The 24,136-nt window shown below is 35.1% G+C and overlaps 1 protein-coding gene across 1 annotated transcript in view; it reads right to left on the bottom strand.

Annotated features, from left to right (window-relative positions):
- Positions 1-22,819: 22,819 nt before the first annotated feature.
- Positions 22,820-24,136, bottom strand: part of LOC109046187 (CBP80/20-dependent translation initiation factor-like) — a 59,325-nt gene continuing 58,008 nt past the window's right edge. The window contains exon 15 of the mRNA XM_042711362.1: positions 22,820-23,185. Coding sequence (XP_042567296.1) covers positions 22,820-23,185 — 366 coding nt within the window. The remainder of the gene's footprint in view (positions 23,186-24,136) is intronic.

Genomic DNA, 24,136 nt, shown 5'->3' with positions numbered 1-24,136 from the left:
ATATAAAAAAACATATTTTTTCTTGGATATGTGAATGTTAAAGAAAACATTTAGGCAACGTTCCATCTGATCATTTTATATTAACGTAAAAAAAATGTATACAAACATCCAGCATTTTTTTTGTACTAACATTTTGAGAACGTTGTTAATAACCAGAACAAACATTCTATTAACGTTACTGGAAGAAGGTTTGTTTATAACTTTGAATGAACCTTTGTGAACGATCTAAGATCATTATGAGAACATTCCCTTATTTTAAGAACATTAGCCGGGTAGAAACAAGATGATGATGATGATGATGATAAAGGTGTGTAAGCATAGACAGGATGTTGTGATATCTCAGAACCGCTCAGAAAATCTATTTTAACACTCACAGATCTAAAGCGAGCTGGTGAGAGACGGAGACGGAGAGATGGGACGAGGTGTGAAGCGAAGAAAGCATCACATCTCTCACATGTCGTGTCTCTGCCTCCGAGGGTGACAGTTGCCGTGCCGACAGGAAACCACAGTGATGTCACTGTTGTCTGAGGTTATTCTCCGGAAAACCTCTACTGATTAATAAAACCTACACCAAGATACCTGAAATAGATGAAGCGTAAATTCTCCATATAATGTAAATTTCGGTGATTTCTGGTTCCAAACCTGCCTTAAAAATAAAGGTTTGTGAGTGTGTTTTATAATCTTTGCAGTTGTGGATGGAACTATATTTATATTTCCTGTATTTTTATTCTGCAGTAAATTGCATGAAAAATACAGGAAAAAAATGATGTATATTTCCATCCACAACTGCAAAGAAGATAACACACACTCACTCTCTCTCACACACACACACACACACACACACACACACACTTTACGGTCTGCAGATGTATTAGAAACATACATCACTGAAATGTTGTGATATGATCATCTGTTCCTCGGCGCGTCTGACAATAACTGAAATGCAATATTATATGGCAGAGCTGCAGCATTCATCATGAATATTGCATGCAGCTCGCTAGGTTTCTGCGGGTTGTTTGATTGCTGCTGACTGATTAAAACAATAAAAACAGCTGCTCTGGAGGTGTCAGAGATATGAGAGACGTTGCAGATGTTTCAGATGCACGTATGTGTGTTAATGCTGGTGTAGATTGTGTGTGTGTTGGATGTGAAGCGGCCCCTGCTGCTGTATGTCTGTTTGGACTCTTGATCACATTAGCGTGTTCTGTTGCTCTTGATAAATATTAATCTGCAGAGATAAACTGCAGTTATCTGATGCAGTGCACGATGGGTGACCATCTGCAGCTCTCTTGGGGGCTTTTTTAAAAAATGACTAAATGCCACAAAAATCTAAAATAATGCAAAGTGCCTTTTGACCCAAATGTACAGCAACCTTTTCAGTTTGTTACATCTCAGTGCGATGTTCATAGAGAAGCACTACCCTCATGCATGTTTTTCACACCAAAAAAGTGACTTTGTTGAAGCAGGCCAGAAAGACATAAAAGAACAAGAGAGAAGAATAATTAACAAGAAACAAATGATGCCACTGTCTGTTCAAAGCTAAAAATATATCACTGAATGAAAGACAAATGATCATTATTATAAATAATCATTAAAAGAATTCACTTTTGCTGTGATTCCAAATTAAGATTGTTTTGATGACTGATTGTTGTCAGCAAAATCAGCCTAAACGTTGAGATAATTTGCTCCTGACAGAAGAGCAGCTCATCTCTGCTTGATCTCGTGCCCTGACAGGCTCTGCGTTATGTGTTCAAACCTGAGCCGATCTCTGACATTCACATCCGCATCTCTGAACAATAGCACACTGGGTGTGTGTGTGTGATGTACTAAAGGCTGCAGTTTCCCTCACATGTCTTTGATCGTTTCTTGCTTGCATGCAGCATTAATACAGGCTTGAGATTTCCCCAGGTCAATTAGAAATAATTAGTCTGAGAACACACACACACTAGTATGAGAAAAAAAAAAAAAAAAAAAAAGACACACACACACACACACACACACGTCATCTGAGCTGATGTTGTTGGTTATTCTGTGTGTTTGACGAGGATGGAGTTGGAGTGGTTTGATTGGTTTAACAAACATTGAGTGTGTATGTGACATTAAGATGTATAACAGAATACATCTAATATATAATATGTATAATAATCAGCTACTTTTGTAAAACAAACATGGTACAAAAATTGTCAGAGAGACATGGTAAAACTGTCTTCTTCCTGTCTTTTCTAATAAAAACACACTTTTTATTGCACATAAATTAATTCCTACAGTGTAACACTTTTATTTAATAATTTATAATAATTTATGTATTTATTTATTCACATAAGGCCCAAACATTGATATGTATGTGAATGGAAATGATTCATGTACATATTTGCAATTCATAACATAACAAAAGTATGTGTCACATTTTCAACACTGAAAAGCAGACATTATACAGTAGTGTAAACAGTTTTCTTCTCAGTGTTGATATCATTAACTAGAACTAAAACTAAAACTATTACAAATTGTTTTTGGTACTTGAAATAAATCTGGACTTAAAGCATAAACTTAATAAATTAAAATCAGAAAATTAGAAATGGGTAACTAAGTGAAATAAATAAGTTGAAGTACTAAAATAACAAACTAAAAATGGAATAAAAATAAAATAAAGCAAAATATAAATATCTTAAAAACCCAAAAACTAATAAAAAAAAATTACAAAATCACATAAAATTATTCAAACTCAATCTAAAAATAAGATGAAAATGAAAAATTGATTAATTTTAATTAATTAAAAAATATTAATAAATACTATAATACTAAAATAACTGACAAATACATATATAAAATTTAATATTTCATGTTTTAATTTTTATTTTAAAGTTTCAGTAATTTTTTTTTTGAAAGTTTTTATATATATATAATTTTATTTCATTTTATGTTTATCTTATTTCAAGTACTAAATTTTTAGTAATTTTGTTGTGTTTTTGTAATTTTTATTAGGTTTTGCTTTTTAAATATTTCTATATAGTTTATTTATTAAGTTGTAGTTATTTTAGTACCTCAACTTAAACTAAACAAAAATGAGAGTGAACTGAGTGAACTGTTTTTTTTTAAAATATATATTTTAAATATTTTATTTTATTTCAGTTAATGTTTATCTTTTTTTAAGTAATACAATAATATTTTTAATTTTTTAGAAAAATAAAACTGCGGTTTCACAGAAGAAGAAAGTCATACAGGTTTTTGGAGTGATATAAGGATGAGTAAATGATGACAAAATCTTCATTTTAGGTTAACTATCCCTTTAAACACACACACGCACTCCATTTAAAAAAAAAAAAGAAAAAAAAAAAAAACACACACACACACACACACACACACACATAAACTGTCAGTGATGCTTCTAGATCATTTTATACGTATCTAATATAATCCATCTGCATTCATAAACCAAAACCGTTTAATATTGCGTGTAAACATTACAGTGGGAAACATCACACACATATCTGTTTAATTAGCTTTAATTATAACTTCAAGTAGCATTACAGGCATTTACATGATAAATTACACGATTACAGTCATGTAAGTATGCAGGACAATTGCTCTGAATAGCTGAATGAGTGTGGGTGTGTGTCTGATGCTGAATCTGTACGTGTGTGTGCCTGTACTGTCCTCAAACACAGGGCATTTCCCACAGACTGTGTGCGTGTGTGAGTTTGTGTGTATCTGCATGAGTGTGTGTTTATCTGCATGAGTGTATTTCTGTGTGTGTATCTACATGAGTGTATTTCTGTGTGTGTGTATCTGCATGAGTGTGTTTCTGTGTGTGTGTGTGTATCTGCATGAGTGTGTGTCTGTGTGTGTGTATCTGCATGAGTGTGTGTCTCTGTGTGTGTATCTGCATGAGTGTATTTCTGTGTGTGTATCTGCATGAGTGTATTTCTGTGTGTGTATCTGCATGAGTGTGTGTCTGTGTGTGTGTATCTGCATGAGTGTGTGTCTGTGTGTGTGTATCTGCATGAGTGTGTGTCTCTGTGTGTGTATCTGCATGAGAGGTGTATCTGTGTGTGTATCTGCATGAGTGTATTTCTGTGTGTGTATCTGCATGAGTGTGTGTCTCTGTGTGTGTATATCTGCATGAGTGTGTGTCTTCTGTGTGTGTATCTGCATGAGAGGTGTATCTGTGTGTGTATCTGCATGAGTGTATTTCTGTGTGTGTATCTGCATGAGTGTGTGTCTCTGTGTGTGTATCTGCATGAGTGTGTGTCTCTGTGTGTGTATCTGTGTGTGTATCTGCATGAGTGTGTGGTATCTGCATGTGTGTATCTGCATGAGTGTGTGTCTCTGTGTGTGTATCTGCATGAGTGTATTTCTGTGTGTGTGTATCTGCATGAGTGTGTGTCTCTGTGTGTGTATCTGCATGAGTGTGTGTATCTGCATGTGTGTATCTGCATGAGTGTGTGTCTCTGTGTGTGTATCTGCATGATGTGTGTGTGTGTGTGTATCTGCATGAGTGTGTGTGTGTGTGTATCTGCATGAGTGGGTGTGTATGTGTGTGTATCTGCATGAGTGTGTGTCTGTGTGTGTGTATCATGCATGAGTGTGTGTCTCTGTGTGTGTGTATCTGCATGATGTGTGTGTCTCTGTGTGTGTATCTGCATGAGTTGTGTGTATCTGCATGTGTGTATCTGCATGAGTGTGTGTCTCTGTGTGTGTGTATCTGCATGATTGTGTGTGTGTGTGTGTGTGTATCTGCATGAGTGTGTGTGTGTGTATCTGCATGAGTGTGTGTCTGTGTGTGTGTATCTGCATGAGTGTGTGTCTCTGTGTGTGTATCTGCATGAGTGTGTGTGTGTGTGTGTATCTGCATGAGTGTGTGTGTGTGTATCTGCATGAGTGTGTGTCTGTGTTTGTCACCAAGTGCATGTGTCTTTATGTGTGTATGTCTACAGAGGTTGACTGAAAGGTTAGATCTGCTGTGGTCAGAGCTGCCAAACACACACAAACATGACGGGACGAGACGAGACTCAAGTGAACACAGAGAGACAAAGAAGACCCGTTCACCATAATGATATTCATAAATACATCGCCCCTGGTTGGAGGAATATTACGCTGCCATGGTGACGGGCAACAGAACCTGAGCTGCTGATGCTTCTAATCGTTCTAAATTTAAAAGAGCAACAGAGTTCACACCACGACTACAACAATAACGCCACAGAGGAATGATATTATGGACTTTTATCTCACAATTTAAACTTATTTCTCGCAATTCTGATTCTATATATTTTATACATTCTATATTTCACAATTAATTTTTTCCATAGCAATATCAGGAAAAAAAAAATCATAATTCTGAGAAATAAAGTCAGAATTACAATATATATAAAGATTTAAACTTGAAATTCTAAAAAGAAAAGTTGGACATGAAAAGTTGTAATTACCTTTTTTTATTTTTAAACCTTTTTTATTTTTAAACTTAAAAAACTTTGTGAGATTTTTTTTATTATACTTTTTTATAAACAAAAAATATACAATTGGAATTACTTTCAAAGAGTTTTTTTTTCTTCCAGCTGATAAATGATAATAACATTAACAGCCAATTATAATCCAGCCTGTTTTAAAGAGCTTGAGCAGGTTCACCCTCACTTTCTCTTGCCGTTACCTCACAGAAACCCAGAGTGAGTATGAAAATAGACCTCTGTTTCTCACAGCTAGTGATATAAAAGCTCTGAGGTCACTGCAGTAACCTGAAAGACACAAACACGTGTTAAAAAATAGCTTTCAAATAGAATCAGTCATCTGATTAAGACTTTTCATCTGATATTACATAAACAGAGTTGCACTGGTGAGTCAGTCGGTGATTGTACTCTCTCTCTCTCTCTCTCTCTTTCTCTCTCTCTCTCTCTCTCTCTCTGGTCTTGTTAAAGAGCAGTTATTTATATACTGTAATTTCTCAACGCTTTTCTTTACAATTGACACACACACACATACATAAAAATGTAGAACTAAAAAATTATAATCTAAAACTGTTTTCTATGTGAATATCTGTTAAAACATAATTCATTTCTGTTATGTGTTTTTTATTTTTATGTATTTTTAATTTAGTCTTTAAGTGTCACATGATCTTCAGAAATCATTCTAATATGCTGATTTGCTGCTCAAGAAACATTTCTGATTATTACCAATGTTGAACACAGTTGTGCTGCTGAATATTTTTGAGGATTTTCAGCATGTTGTATATTTTTTGGGTAGAATGGTGTGATAAATTTTTTGAATGTTATTTGAAAAAGGTTTATTTTTTATTTGTAAGAGAGTTCTTTTGTGACTTTATGAGAGTTTGTTAATGACATCTGGAGGAATATGACGCTGCCATGGTGACGGCCAACAAAACATGAGCTGCTGATGCTTCACAGTTAGAAACACCCAGCGGTGTGTGTGTGTGTGTGTGTATATGTGTGTGTGTGTGTGTGAGAGAGTTGGAACAGAAAGAAATGAGGAATGAGACCACAGACCCCCTAAAACCAGGCAGTGGGGTGGTCTGTCTGGAATCTCTCTTACACACACACACACACACACACACACACACACACACACACAATCTCTGACTGCAGTCTTAGACAAACTTTAACAATTAAGTAGGTTAGTAATGAAATCTTGAATAAGAGTGGAAGACAGCGGGAAACACACACACACACACACACACACACACACACACACACACACACACACACACACACACACACACACACTCACTCACTCACTCACTCACCTTTAATTTCCTTGCTGTAAAGCTGAAGCATGTAATCTTTGCACCATATAAGCTTAACCAACACTCCTCTCATCTGTCATTGGTCAGTCAAACAGTTAGCCACGCCCCCATACGCATGCCATTGGTTGAGTCAGTGTCGCTGTAATGGATTAGTCATGAGCTTGCACAAACAGAATAATGACAGTGTTACACTTTTTAGTTTATTAATAATTGTCTCAACACTTATGAATGTTCACACTCACTCTATTAAGAACCAAAAAGGCTTTTACAGAAAAGTAGATATTAAAGCTGCGGATGCTTAACAGTTAGAAGCACCCCACAGCACTAATAAAGATATACTTTATATGATTTGTTAAATTGTAGAGTAGAGTATATTTTTTTTTTTTTTTTTTGTTTAGTTTTCTTTTTTTTCTTGCCTTTAAGAGCTCAGTCTAAACTTGTTAACAGCAAGACCTTTAGACCCTATTGTGCTATGAGATGACATATTTGGGTCAGTATTCAGTGTTCTTTCAGATTATTTTGATGCAAACACACACTCTTGAGTTTACATGTGTTATATCAGTTCTCACTAATACTGCACTGTGTTCAAGATTTCCCACTTTCTTATTTAGTTTGGCCTTCACACGCTGTTCAGCAGGCGAGAGCCAGATCAAATCAATCTGGTGACCTGCACAGAGGTTCATTCACAGCGCAACGTGAGAAAATCAAAAAATCCTTTCGTGATTTTTTTTTTTTTATGTGAGGTGTGATTTTATACAAGTTGACTTATGCAAACACTTTGAAGTGAGTTTATTTCACAAAATAAAGACTAGAAACTATAATTTGTAGTATATTCAGTTAAAAGTAACATGTATGTCACTCTAAGAGATGGAAAATGTAAATCCAGTAATTTACTCACCCACGTCACTCCAAACCCGTTGTCTTGTTCTGTGGAGAAAAAAAAAAAGATGCTTAACAAAATGTTAACGCGGCTCTTTTCAATACAATGACAATAAATGAGGAGGCAGCATAATGTTGCTAAGTTACTTGGCAGCCATCAACATCCTGCTGTTTATGAACTACAGTATTAGTATGAGAACTGTTTAAATAATGCTTTACTGCTGAAATGTTGATGAAATTGTTAAATTTAGCAGCATTAACATTGTTATTTTACAGTTTATTACTGTCAAGTTGCTTTGAAACAGGCTGAATTGTACTGTATAAAGCGCTATGCTGCAATTTTCTTAGTATTTTTGTCGTTTTTCAGTACAAATTTCGAAACATTCTTAAATCAAGATACATTTACTCGAGAAGCAAAATTATTTAAAAATAAAAAATAAAAAAATTAAGTCTATTTTCTGAAAAAAAAAAAAATTTACATTTAATTTATTTGTATTTTACTCTGTCTGTTTCTACCTTTTTCTTTTTAGTATATAGATATATTTTTAAATAATATAAATGTAATTTGCATATATTGTGAATTGTAAATTCGTCTATCTGTACATAGTTTATACCCTTGTTCTTTTTTAATTTATGCTTTAATTTTACATTTTTGTAATTGAGTGTTCGTAAAAAAGCATAAAAACATAAACACTGAGTTTAAGCATAAACTCAATTAATTTTGATACATTTTTCAGAAATGAATACTTCTTACCTTATTTCATTTTGCATCTCAAGTAAATGTATCTCGATTTAAGAATGTTCAGATATTTGGACTGGAAAATAAGACAATAATACTGAGTAAGAAAATCATTTTTGCAGTGTATATATAAAAAGTAAAATGATTTGAATGATTGACTTGATTTAAAAATGATTTGACAAATTCAGTCATTTTGAGACACAATAATCAGAAAAATACATTCTGCTTTTAACAGACTATTGAAAGCATAATGTAGGGATTCGGAGGAATTTAGGGCCACGCACACTCACTGTAGGGGACTGAAGGGATTGTTCTGCCAGAGATGAGAGTATGAGAGTTGAAGGCTTTGCCCACGCCAGCAATGTCAGCCAGAATATCACACAGAGAGAGAGAGAGATAGAGAGAGAGAGAGAGAGCAACATACAGACTGTATGAAAAGAGAACGAGGATGTGCATGTCAAAAGAGGATAACGAATGATTAGTTGTGTGTGTGTGTGTGTGTGTGTGTGTGTGTGTGTGTGTGTGTGTTAGCATGCTGTGATGAATGCGTCTTTGTCTGGTTCACGTGGCAGGGCAGATTTGCTGGACCCGCGTGACCCCTGACCACCAGCAATGAGGCAACACTTGACCGCGGGATACAATGCAGAAGAGCTGCGTTTAGCAGATGTAGAGAGAGAGAGATAGAGAGAGAGAGAGAGAGATGAATTATCATATAAATTACTCCCTACATCATATCACTGCTGCCTCGCTGTCAGTCAGAACTGAGCTAAATTACATCAGTTAATCAACATAGCAAACATAATCATTTAATCAATAGCATGATCACAAGCACTGTATACAGTATTCACTTGTCAATGATCTGTTTCATTACAATGACCCTCTGACAGGAGAAATCAACCCTCTTTATCATGGTAATTATTATTACTGACAATAAAGTCACTCAAATTACTTTCATTTTTATGTTTCTATCTTATATAGTTATACAGTTCGAAAGGTCAGTAAGATAATATTTTATTTTATAAAGAAATTAATACTTTTATTCGGCAAGGAAACATTAAAATTGATCAGATATGACAGTGACGACATCTATAATGCTGCAAAAGATTTCTATTTCAAATAAATGCTGTTCTGTTGAACTTTTCATCACAGAATCCTGAAAAAAAATGCATAATGGTTTACACAAGAATATTAATTTTTTAACACTAATAATAATCAGAAATGTTTCTTGAGCAGCAAATCAGCATATAAGAATGATTTCTGAAGATGATACTGAAGACTGCAGTAATGATGCTGAAAATCATTCTATTCGGATAGAAAACAGCTATTTTAAATTATAATAATATTTCACAGTATTACTGCTTTTACTGTATTTTTTATCAAATCAATGCAGCCTTGGTGAGCAGAAGAAACTTCTTTCAAAAAAATAAAAAACATACAAAAAGGTATAATAAAGATGCATTATAAAAGAAATAAACCGTGAAAGGCTATGCATTACTGTGATTTTAGCATGATTAAGAGTTGTGTTTGTGTTGTTAGGTGTCTGGTGCCTGACATGATAAAAATCACTGTAATACACAATTCAAGTAGACAGTAATATGATAAAACACCAATGTTTATTTATTAATTCTAAATATTGATAATTTAATTATTTTAAGTTTAATTATTGAAATTGTTTATATTATCATTATAATAATATTCAAATTTGTATAATAATTTAATTATTATTATTTATTTATTTATTTATTTTCCCTTTTTTTTCACAAATTTAACTGCAGAATGCAGTGAATAGAACTGAACAGCAATAACAGCACATAACTGTTTAATTTATATGTGGTAACTCACAGGACTATTTCTGGCTGTCAGACAAATGACAATTTACACATTCACACCATCCGACACAAAAGTACAGAAATAGAGGACGTTTATATGATTCTGAAGAAATACAACAATGTCTGGCAGCTGAAAAAGAGACAGAGAAAGAGAGAGAGAGAGAGTAATGATAATAGTGACCACACAAAAGAATGCTGTGGGTGAGCTGATGGAGAAATGAAATATCTGCTCATGTAAATGCTCTTTTCTATGTCTGTCTGTCTGTTCCAGCAGTGACGGCGTCAGTCCTGAGCCTGTTTGTGTCTCATATTCTCAATAGTCTATTGTGGCAAGAGAGACAGAGAGCAAGAGACAGACGCACGTCCTTGGTGCTCGGGCTCCAGCGCTGCTGGGTGGGAGAGACAGAGAGGAGGTTCTGGCACCAGTCAGCCTTCATTCACAATTACACACACACACACAAACACACACACACTCAACAATCCGCGCCACTCAAGTATGCAGACAGATCCGAATGCCGCTTATCCAATCAGATTTCAGAGCAGGAAATGTTTGTTTTGTCAAGAATGTTTTGGAACACAGACTGCATCCCACAACGCAATACGATTAAATCAACCTCTCGTGTGATGCATGAGCTAGAAGTATTTCTGACTGAAATCCGATACGTTCAGTAAAAATTATAGCATAAGTAACAATGAAAATTTTTAAAAAGTAGCTTGCTACATTGTTGCCACATGTCGTCAACATTATGCATGTTTAACTATGAAAGTGGCTTCAATTTATTATTTCAGATTTAAATACTTTATTTCCATAATATTAATAATAAATATATAAATAAATCCAAATTAATATAAAATAAAATATTTGAAATGTTTTATATTAATCCATAAAAACAACAATTATTATTATTATTTTAATGTAAAATATTAATAATAAATAAAATACTTATTAATACTTTATACATTATTACTATAAAATAAATCTAAACATAAAAATAACAATTTATTTTATTATAGTAATAATAATTTAATAATAGTTAAACAAAAAGTATTTCAATATATGAATAATAAAATAATTTAATAATAATTTTATGATAAAATAATAATAAAAAGTATTAATATTTATATTATGAATATTTATTTTTTTAACATTTATTTTAATATACAAATACTTAAAGTATTTAAATCTGAGATAATAATTTAAAGTCACTTGCTGATTTAAACAACAAAAATGTAGCAAACTACTGTTTGAAGTTTTAATTTTTACATGCTGACGACCTTTTCAAATACTTAGTAAAAAGTGGTAAAAAATTGTCAGTATACTGTATATAATTGTGCACTGCTCTATATTCCAAACACTAGCTGTGAATCAGTGATGAGCTGCATTTTGAAAGAGTGAAAAAGAGACAGTTTAAGTTAAAGTGATGTTGAAGGCTGATGCTGTTTTCTCATCTCAGTCTGTCAGACAGACAGAACACACACACACACACACACACACACACACACACACACACACACACACACACACACACACACACACACACACACACACACACACACACACACACACACACACTGAGTGGGAAATGCGAACAGCGGTGTGCTGTCAGCGCTCACCGTCACACTGTTTCTAGGAGACAGGAAGCTGTTATTCACAGCACGTCAATTCATGCGGTCGTGCTCCCGTCTGCATCATATTCACACGCCATGAATGTGTGTGAAAGATCCATACAGAAATGATGAAATGTCATTCTGGATTTTTTCCACTCATTATCATATCATATATAATTGAAAGTTTAAATAACAAAGTTAGAAAGAGGAGAATCTACTGAAAAAAATCAAATAATAGAAATGGTTCTCTACACAAGAGGTTGACTTGAATGTGTAAAAGGAACAACTCTCTCTCTGTTCACTCACTTACACTCACTGTCCTTGTTTTCTTGAACACAAACGGAGATGTTTAGTAGGATGTTCAAGCAGCTCTTTTCCATGCAATAGTGACCAGCATCTGCTAAACGAAAAAACAACAACACCATAAACTTAAGATACAGACTGAAATTTAATTCAATTCAAGTGTATTTTTTACAGCGCTTTTCACGATACAAATCCTTGCAAAGCAACTTTACAGAAAATTACGTTTCTTCAAATATATTTAGTAGTAGCTTATCAGTGGTGACTGTCAGTTAATGTGCATATGGCAGACATGTACGGAAAAACCAATTTAAGACGTAATCAAACAGACGATGAACACTATTAACAGCAATTATTATATGATGCAATCGAACTTATAGCAAAATTTGGTAGTTGTGTGTGTTGTTTCAGGGTTGGCATCATCTCTTCTCAGGTGTTCTGGATCCAGATTGAAGCTTGTGTAAATAACAGAAGAAACAAATAGAGACATAATTAGTGTAGCTGCTGTTCCAACCAAGCAAAACTGATTTGTTCAACCCTGATCAGATATAACTGCAGTACAAGATTATGAGATGCATTATTTGAATGCTTGGCCAAAGAGGTGTGTTTTTAATCTAGATTTAAACAGAGAGAGTGTGTCTGAACCCCGAACATTATCAGGAGGCTTTTCCAGAGTTTGGGAGCCAAATATGAAAAAGCTCTACCTCCTTTAGTGGACTTTGTTATACTACCAAAAGTCCAGAGTTTAAGTTTTTTGCTGAAAATGACAAAAGAATAAACAATATTTAACTAAATACTTATTTCACTATGAGAAGAGAACACATAAAAGCCATACAGGGACTTCTAAACAAACAAAAAAACAAACAAAGAAAAAAATTAAACAAAACAAAATAAAAAATCGAAATGAAAATTTGAAATTTTGCCTTGGCGATTAAAATAAGTTTAAGTACTAAATACTTAAAGTACTAAAGTACTAAACTTAAAACTGAAATAAAAACACATAAGAAAATTACTAATCTATAAACTAAAATTAAAATGTAAATTGAAAATATATGTAAAATACTTCAAAATATTAATAAATACAATACTAGCCATAAAATAAATACTACTAAAATAACACTGCATCATCCTAATAGAGGAAAGATGATCAGTATATATAGAGTATTTTTTCATCTTCACAGGATCTTTCTGCAGGTTTCTGTCTCGTTTTGTCTTCTGTGTGAGACAGACAAGAATACATTTTAACAGTCTGCTTGTGAGAAACATCAGAGGTGTGAAAAAACAACTGTGAGCAAAAAAAAAAAAAAAAGAAGTGAATTCTCATCCGCAGCAGCATCTGAGTGAGACGTCTCCATTTATTCAGGAATATTCTCATTTAAAGTCAAAATAAAGAGGAAATAATCAACTCTGCTAATCTGACCATGTGTGTTTCTAAGGCGTTGCTATGGAGTTGCTAGGTATTTTTTTTTAAATGCATCTTCATTAAAGATTTTTAAGATCAGGGATGGACAATTTACAGCTTGCAGGATCATATTAGAATCAGATGATCGATCAATTTTAAAATTTTTGATAAGTAAGCCATGGAAAGTTTGCTTCAGTTTATGATGTTAATACTAACTCTATGGTCCAGCAGGTGAAAAAGGTGCGTCTAATCGATGCACACACTGAATGTTAGATCACATCACTAACACTAAATATGAGCAACAGTAACTGTGATTCTTGACTTAGCAAACATCTCTAATTACTGTCGGCTGGTAGCAAATCTCCGCTTATGATTTGTAAGCTAATAATGTCACTTATTTTGCACTAAATGCCGATATAATCCACCATCAAAGACTCAAAACTAGGACAGAAACCACAGTGACGGCGGAGGCAAATAATCCTGCCGTTCACACAAACACACACCTGTGTGTGTAATAACTGACGGCCGGCCAAATCAAACCTGCTCGTGAACAACGGGGTTCGTTGTAGAACAGATCATGTGACTGCGGTGTTGGGTTCAAACTTTCATGTGGAGCTGCTTTAAACATGCACACACACACACACGCAAATACACACGTTCACTCATCGAGGCACATGCCACCTCGCAAATCAATGAGCTGTGTGTATGTGTGTGTAGCTGCAGATGTTTTGAGAACCTCCTGACCGGCATGAAAACTCGCGCGCTCGGCTGAAGGGACTCGGCTGCCATTTCATCAGTTTAAAGGATTGCTCGGGTCAGCCAGCAAAGGACTTGAAGAAATATTCTGGGTTATTTTCAACTTCATTTAAATGCTAGTGTAACGGAGGCCAGCTATAAGAGTAATAAGTGCAATAAGCACACGTACATCACAGAGATGTCTATTTAACATCTGCAAGACATATATTTTTAGAGTGTTTGCTCATCTGCAATACATCTATAGGACATTTCCTATTAGATGTCAAATAGACATTTAGAAAAATGTTTCATGTTTATGATTTAGAATGTATGAAAAACTGACATCTTAAAGACGTCTATCAGATGTTTGTACACAACAGATGCTTTCCAGATTAAGAGATCTTTAACTGACATCTTGCAGACGTACATGTGCTATCTGGGATGAATGCTAATGCCCATAGCATGGGATTGTTGATTTACTGATGTACAATTCATCACATATGTTTCATCAAAACATATTAACCACAGTTTACGTTCATTAATCAGGTATGCTGAAATGAGGAAAAATGTTGTCATGTTATTGCGACGCATATTTCATGATTTAAATGGGAGCGCGCAAGCCATGCTGTTTATGTATGCACATTACTTCATAGCGAGACCACAAATGCAAGAATAGCATACAAACAACATATCATATTAAAAGCAATAAAATCGAAGGTTTTGAAGGTATGCATCTCATAAATCATTGCACAAGTAAATGAAATAATAATGTTAGCATTGCATTCATGCAGTTTACTTTCCGTTACAATCATCACACATTAGATTTTGTTTTGCTTTATTATTTTATTTCTTGTATGCATGTATCTTCTGGGAATGCAAACATGTATTTCTCTTCTATAAATCTCTTTGCAAACACTGTTTTTAAAAGGTACTATATATATAAAAAAAGCTTTACTTACTTACATTTGCATGTAAGTGTCTGGGACATGCATTGTACATGCATTGTCTGGGAATCGAACCCATGACCTATTGCCATGCTTTACTGTTTGAGCTATAGGAATTTTAAATGTTCATTCATTCACTGTGTATTTAATCTCACAACAAAAAACACACCTCAGGTTGAAGTCAGAGAGACGGCGGCGATGTGTATCCAGATGAGAATGACATGCTGCTGCAGTCATTGTAGAGCATAGCGGGGGTCAAACTGTCAGCCTGTCAACAGAGTTCACGTCTCCAAGCAACAGGGGCACACTCCCAGGATAGTTTCTGCGGTGACAGTTGCTAGACAGGAGCAGGAGCTTAGCAACAAAGACATCAGGTGCTACTGCCTGCTGCTCATGAGCTGACACCTAAACCACATGCCGACACACAACGGGGGAGTGAGTGTGTGTGTGTGTGTGACACACAGCACTGGAGAGACAAACACAATCTCCTGTAGAGGAAAAACAGACGAACAGACAGCACCACAGACAGACAGACAGACAGACAGACAGACAGACAGACAGACAGACAGACAGACAGACAGACAGACAGCACCACAGACAGACAGACAGACAGCCAGACAGACAGCACCACAGACAGACAGACAGACAGCCAGACAGACAGCACCACAGACAGACAGACAGACAGCCAGACAGACAGCTAATCAGACAGACAGACAGACAGACAGACAGACAGATAGATCAGACAGACAGACAGATAGATAGATAGATAGATGAGATAGATAGATAGATAGATAGATAGATGATAGATAGACAGATAGATAGATAGATGGATAGAAACCACAGACAGAACCACAGACAGACAGACAGTACAGAACCACAGACAGATAGACAGACAGACAGACAGAAAGATAGATAGATAGACAGACAGACAGACAGATAGACAGAAAGCCAGACAGACAGACAGACAGACAGACAGACAGACAGACAGACAGACAGACAGACAGACAGCCAGACAGACAGACAGACAGACAGACAGACAGCCAGACAGACAGCACCACAGACAGACAGACAGACAGACAGACAGATAGATAGACAGATAAGACAGACAGACAGACAGATAGGTTGGATGGTTTTGTAGATAGACAGATAGATAGATAGATAGATAGACAGATAGATAGATAGATAGAACCACAGACAGAACCACAGACAGACAGACAGACAGAACCACAGACAGACAGACAGCCAGACAGACAGCCAGACAGACAGACAGACAGACAGACAGACAGACAGACAGACAGACAGACAGACAGACAGATAGATAGATAGATAGACAGAACCACAGACAGAACCACAGACAGACAGACAGACAGACAGACAGACAGACAGACAGATAGATAGATAGATAGATAGATAGACGGAACCACAGACAGAACCACAGACAGAACCACAGACAGACAGACAGACAGACAGACAGACAGACAGACAGACAGACAGACAGATAACAGAACAACAGGCAGAATCATAGACAGACAGACAGACAGACAGACAGACAGACAGACAGACAGAACCACAGACAGACAGAACCCACAGACAGACAGACACCACAGACAGACAGACAGACAGACAGATAGATCGATAGATAGATAGATAGATAGATAGATAGATAGATAGATAGATAGATAGATAGATAGATAGACAGAATAAGCAGCATGAACATTTCCTTTTTGTAATCTAAAGAAAACAGTCAAATTTAGAACAACATGAGGGCGAGTATATGATTTTTTGGGTGAACTACAAACATTTTACTCAGTGTCTCTCTATCGAGATATTAGAGTGCTCAGATTAACCCTTACAGCAAACGCTCTCACGCAAGTCTTCCCTCTGCAGGATGAAGAAAGAATCCTCTTTGAGTTCCTCCCTTCTCTTCTGTGCTCCTGGTGTTGGCAGGCAGGGCAGGGAGGATTTGAAAGCGGATCAGGCTTGGCTGGAAATAAGGAGAGGTTTAGGTTTTAAACAAGGGGGGGGGGGGGGGGCTGGGGGGGGGGGGGGGGGGGGGGGGGGGGGGGGGGTTGCTCATAAGACAAGATGAAAGTGGGAAAAACAGAGAAGAAGAGAGAAAGTGATTGAACAAGAGACACAGAGAGAGAATTCCAGGCTCCAACAGCAATACGTTATGTGACAGAAAGACAGAACCATTAAACAGTTCATTCAGGAAGTGAACAGGTCATGACATCATTTCCTCGCTGGCAGGGGCAGGATGTGGGTCGATGGTTATACAGTTCCTCCAGAGAGAGAGAGAGAGAGAGAGATAAACATTAAATTCATGTTGATTTAGATTATATCTTATTTGAGTTTTTTATTTGTAATTTATTTAGGATTAGGAATGAAAATTTGCTGATAATGTGCTCACCCTCAGGTCATCCAAGATGTAGACGAGTTTGTTCCTTCATCAGATTTGGAGAAATGCAGCATTGCATCAGTTGCTCATCAATGGATGCTCTGCAGTGAATGGGTGCCGTCAGAATGAGAGTCCAAACATCTGATAAAAACATCACAATAATCCACAAGTAATCCACACCACTCCAGTCCATCAGTTAACGTCTTGTGGCCAAAAATAGTCCATAATCCATAATAATGCTTCCTTCAGTGAAAAAAATCCCTCTCCTGTTGTCCTCTCACATCAAAATCCACTTACATATTTGTATTGAACTTTTTTAAATTGTTTTGTCTTGTATACGGTACTTGATCTGTATGACTTTTCACTGGAGAAAGTAATTTTATGGATAGAGGACTCATATTTTAGCCTGAAGTAATGGCTTGAAACAAAAAATATCTTGATGTGGACTATTTTTGGCCAAAAGCAACATCTTGATGGATTTGTTTCTTACAAACAGGCAGCTTTTGGCTTCTCAAGACATTAACTGATGGACTGGAGTAGTGTGGATTACTTGTGGATTATTGTGATGTTTTTATCAGCTGTTTGGGCTCTCATTCTGATGGCACCCATTCACTGCAGAGGATTTATGCACTGGCCATCATACAAACAATGCAGCCTGACGGTCACTTGCTCACTCACACACACTTTCTCTCTGCAGGTAGCTGATCTCTGTCCTCCTGCACAGCTGTCAGATCGCTATGCTTGAAGCCGTGTGGCAGCTGCAGCAAGCGTCCAGCAGTGTGTGTGTGTGGAGCCAAATGCTTCTTTGTCATCTACAAACAACAGAAACACTCAGGCAACACACTCACCCCGGACACGGCAATTAATCACACAAACAGAGGGGGGGTCGGTGGTGCTATTGAGATGATGATGATGTAGGGGGTTTAGGAGAAAACAAAAGGGCTGCTAATAAAGACATAAAGACAGCACATTAGAGCCAGGATCTGCTTTTGATAGTATTTAGTAATGTTTATTGATATTTTTTTACATTTTCAGTTTTCATTCTAAATTTAAGTGATTTTTTATGTCGTTTGGTCATTTTTATTAGTAATTGCATGAATGTGATGTTCAAGAGGAGTCTGAATGATTTCTACTATTTACTACTATTTCCTGTGGATTTTCAAAGTGTGCATTCATGCTTTTTGAAGTAACATTACCCACAATCCCTTGCACAACCAGGTTTAATGAACTTAGATGCTAAGGCATCATAAATTAGATTTTTCCGCAACATTCTCAAAATGTTCTGAGTGTTACCGAAAATAACTTTCTTGTAAACACACATTATTTTAATACTTTATATAATAATTGGAAATGTTTACATAATGTGGACAGTAAAGACAGATGAAGCAGAATTTCATATATATATATATATATATATATATATATATATATATTAGGGCTGTCAAATGATTAATCACGATTAATCACATCCAAAATAAAAGTTTTGTTTACATAATATATGTGTGTATACTGTGTTATATTTATTTATGTATATATAAATACACACACATGCATGTATATATTTAAGAAGAATATGTAATGTTTATATATTAAATATATTTATATATAATATAAAATATAAGAATATAAATATATAAATGTATATACATGTAAATATTTTCTAAATATATAATTTATGTGTGTGTGTTTATATATACATAATAAATATACCCTGTACACATACATATATTATGTAAACAAAACTTTTATTTTGGATGTGATTAATCGTGATTAATCATTTGACAGCCCTAATATATAGTACCCTGTACACTATATATATATATATATCTATATATATATATATATATATATATATATATATGTATATATACTGTAATATAATGTAATATACATCACCATAAAAAGATGATATTATTGTTAAGGTTGTTCAAAATGTATAAACATTCTTTAGTATTAAAGAACCATTAAGGCATTTAATGTTTCCACAAACAAGATGGAATGATCAGAAAATATTTAGTAAATAAATTTTTTAGTTATGGTTAGGACCAACAGCAGGGCGCAACAAAACAACACAAAGAAGTGTTGTTATATATATATATATATATATATATTTATATATATATATATATATTATTATTAAATGTATAATAAAATATTATGACATGCTATAATAGTATATAGATTATACAAAAGTAACACTTCAAGTCGTTCAGTTGACGGTTCTTCACTCTTCACGAAAGAAAAATAATGGACTGCAAACATCCCTCTGAGCTATAATCATTAAAAACAAAAGGACAAACACTTAATTTTATAGCAATTATGAGTTTTTTTTTTAGTTGTATAAGAAAAAGGACAATCGCTTAATTTTTTGAATGATTCTAGATCTATAGTTTGGTCAGCTGACAAGGTCGCCACATCTGCTTTGCATTTCAATTAAATGCAAATGAAGCTGATCTGCATTCAATAGTCTGGTGGGTCGCAACACAAGAAGTCAAAGGTCACATGATGCCTGCTGCTTGAATGAGGCGGAGCCTAAAACAAACCCTGATGATACTGAGATCAAATCAAATGAGACTCTAAAATACAAAAAAAAAAAAAAAACAACAACAACTGAAACAGTGTTTGAAAGACAAACACACACTCACAGAGCATCAGCTATTCAATATGTATGCACTGTATGTGCCTAAAAATCACTCTATGAGGGGAAATCTGACCACTAAATCAAAAGAAAAAAAATTGCAAAATCATATTTTGCATGAAGAAAACCTCAATTTTCATCATGCAAAATATTTAAATATTTTTTCCTTTAAAATTTAGGGTGAAATATGAACCAGATTCAACCCTCATGTGTGCGTTTGTTTTTTTCATGTGGATTCTTGATGCAAGACAGAAAATACACAAACCCCAAACCGGCTGGCAAACCACGAGGTTCTGTGTGTGTTTCCTCCCCTAAATTAAGCTGGAGGCCACAGACTACGCAAAAAATGTTCAAAAACACTTCATATGTTTCTCCTCATGGTCTAAAATTCATATTCATATGCCGTTTACAAGATTACATTTACTGTAGCTTATTTATAACTAGATGACTGGCTTGTGTTAAATCAATATCAATGCACACAGTCATCAAAGCCAGAGAAATTGACACGTAATAGCTAGATATACCGTTAAAAGATTCGACCACCATCCTCGGCAAACAAATTTAGTTAAAAGTAAATAGTTTTAAATAGAACGACTTGCAAAAAACGACCACGGCAAAACGGCCTATATACTCAATAGCCATTATTTTGTATAATTTCGTTTCAATTCATGCTCGATTTTTTATGTTTTTCGACATTTCACATTGTCTATTTAGGAAGCTGAACGTCGCAGTGCGATAAAAAGAAAATGGTCTTCGCTGCACAGGCCTTTCTATCAGCTAGAGATTCAACTCGCAGGGGTTTCGAAGGCCACTATTTTCTCCCCAAAAAACTGATTCTACGAATCACTCTAGCGAAAACTGTTCGACTAACATTCGTAAACCTCCACAACCCGTCACTTTTTACATACATGTTTATCTTCTTTTTCTTTTTGAAATTTTTAAAGCAATTGCCTTAAAACAGTGCAAAATGAAAATCCTGTGCAACAGATTTACGACTAAAAACATACAAACCTCATTCGTGAAACAGAGCAGGTGAATCATTGTGACGTTACGAATGATTCCCGTTCTGCTTGCATTTCACAAACGAAGCCTATTATATGTACATTTATACGTTGTTTGTAAAAAACGCGACTTCGAGAGAAAAAGAAATAGTAATAATAATAATAACAATAATGCATAATATTAAGGACACTATAACACATTATAAACAGGGACGCAACAGGAAACTCAAGCGATCCGACTGATGTTCATGAAGAACCTGACCACTTCATGTTGATTGTGTCCTCACACACACATGCTATAGTGTGTGTCCCATCTGCTGTGTGTGTGACAAAGGAAAGGCTCCCTCCTGTAGAGTCAGTGTGACTCCAGCTGAACGCCGCTGTCGGCCAACGGCGTGCTCCTGACTCCCGGTGGGGGGGAGAACAGGACGGATGGATGAAGCACAGCCCACGGGCCGAAGAAAAGATGTGAGAGCTCACCCAGTCTCTGGGGTTGACAATTCAATCAACACAATTCCTGAAAACGGCCAGAGAATATCTTATATTATAGCATAATCAAAAGAAAAAAAAGAATAGGGAATTCTGATTTTGCTTAAAGAAAATGAAGCCTATTTTTAAGACCATTAAGACTTTGTGCACATTGGCATTATTTACATGAATATTAAGCACATACCTACAATTACTCCCAAAAATGGTTAATTAAAATAATATATATATATGTAAAATCAATCATGCATAAAAAAAAAAGATTTAGGGGAGTGTATCATTAATGTAAAAAAAAAACAAAAAAACGTTGTTTATTAAATAGTACTGTGAAAATACAAAATTGAAATCAATTTAAAACATTTAATAAAAATAATTTCATTCTCAAAATTATGATCATTACTCGAATGCAAAATAACGTAATTAGAAATGTAAAGTATTTATGCACCATGAAAAACTTTGGGGAGGGAGGATGTGCTGTCAGGAAAAAAGTAAAAATCATTGTTAATGTGAAATAATAATGCATTAATTAAATTGTAATTGTAGTAATAAAAGTATTTATGCATCATGACAATTTTGGGGTGGAAATGTGCTTAAGATTCTGATGAATATGATGAAATTAAAAAAAAATGCAATAAAAATAAAAAAATAAATAAAAAAAATCCTAATTTTTTAAATTATTATCATTAATGCAAAATATAATGACATATTAATTAAATTGTATTTATGCATCGTGATAATATTTTTTGGGGGGAGTGGGGGGGGGGTGCATAACGGTCATGAAAATAATAACATCATTGGCTTCATTTTTTATGCAAAATACATTTTTCCTTTACTTTTTTTCTTTTTTATTTTAGTTGAATTTTTCTTTTGCGCTCTCTTTCTGCTGAGGTTTAGTCTGGAAAGCGTGACAGACAGTGACTGGCGTCTGCACGCGTGTGTCTAATGACTGTCTGGTTTCACGTCTGTACGTCTGGCTCACCTCATGAATATGCAGATGTGAAGTGTGAACATATACATATTCATTTCAATCTGCATATTTTACCCTCTGACTTCTGACCCCTGGGCCAAGCTCATATCCCATAATGCCCGTCTCATCCACCCACGTCTGATTATATCCTCCTATCACAGAACGCTTGTGTGTGTTGCAGTGTGTCCGTGGCCTCTAGTGGTTCGTTTCCGTGTTTGTTTGTCTCCTGATGAGTTTCTGGTTGGTAGTGTTGTGGTTTGGTGTTGTGGTTGGATGTGGTGGTGGGTTTGAGTGGTGCGTTTGGCTTCTGGATGGTTCTGTTGTAGTAAGCGGTGGTCAGCGCCTCCAGCGGGCTCCAGTGGTGAGCGTGGAGCTCAATGACCTCCATCAGGAGCGAGCGCGTCAGCTGAGACTCAGACGGACACAACATCTTATCCCGCACGGCCGCCAGCAGCTCCGTCATCATTTCGGGAAGCTGCTCCTCCAATAACCGGCCGGTGCTCTGGAGCTGCCAGAACAACCACAGCAAAATCAGTAATCTTTCCAAATAGTCCCAATTTTTCCATTTCCTCTAAAAGAATGATTATGCAGGAAAGAGTGTGAAACTGTGACTGTGTGGCACCATCCAAACATTAATCTGTTTGTTATTGCACCACAAATAAATAACTGTTCAAAGAAAGAAATACATAAAGAAATTTGTTTTTTAATTTAAAATATAAAACTCTCACACAGTATTAAAAGTATAATCACAACACTAAAGAACGGCACAATGCAAAATTTAAAATAGAAAATTACATTTATTAAATTTCATATGATTAGATTAATAAAAAATAATAAAAATCTAATTCTCAAATTTAGATTTTAATTATCATCATTACAAAATTCTTTAGTCTAAAAATGTGTGAAAATGTGATGTGTTTGTGCCACACCACATAAATAAATAAATAAATAATAATAAATTTAATACTTTAAATTTAACTCAAACACACACACACACACACACACACACACACACACACAAACACACACACACACACACACACACACACACACACACACACACACACACACACACACACACACACACACACACACACACAGATTAATCGGATCTATATGTGCATGTGTATGTAAGAATATTAACATTTAATAATCAAAAACAGAAAATTAAATGACTTTTTTATTCATTTGTATAAAATAAATACATAAATACACACACAAGCATAATAATAACACTAAATGACATCGCAAAAAAAATGTAACTTTTGATTCATAATGTCTGACTTATATCATTAATGCAAAAATTGATGTATTCATTAAATTGTACATTTATGTATTGCGATATGCATCACTTGTGCAAAGTTATATCCGACTCAGCATCTATGTGATGTAACTAGGAGACTGGAGTTTATCTGTCATGAAAGTAACGTCACAAATTAAAACGGACTTCTTTTTCTTT

Source organism: Cyprinus carpio, chromosome A21 (genome assembly GCF_018340385.1).
Source record: "Cyprinus carpio isolate SPL01 chromosome A21, ASM1834038v1, whole genome shotgun sequence".
NCBI classification, from domain to species: domain Eukaryota; kingdom Metazoa; phylum Chordata; class Actinopteri; order Cypriniformes; family Cyprinidae; genus Cyprinus; species Cyprinus carpio.
Note: the sequence above shows the minus strand (reverse complement) of the source record. Positions and strands in the feature narration are given on the sequence as shown.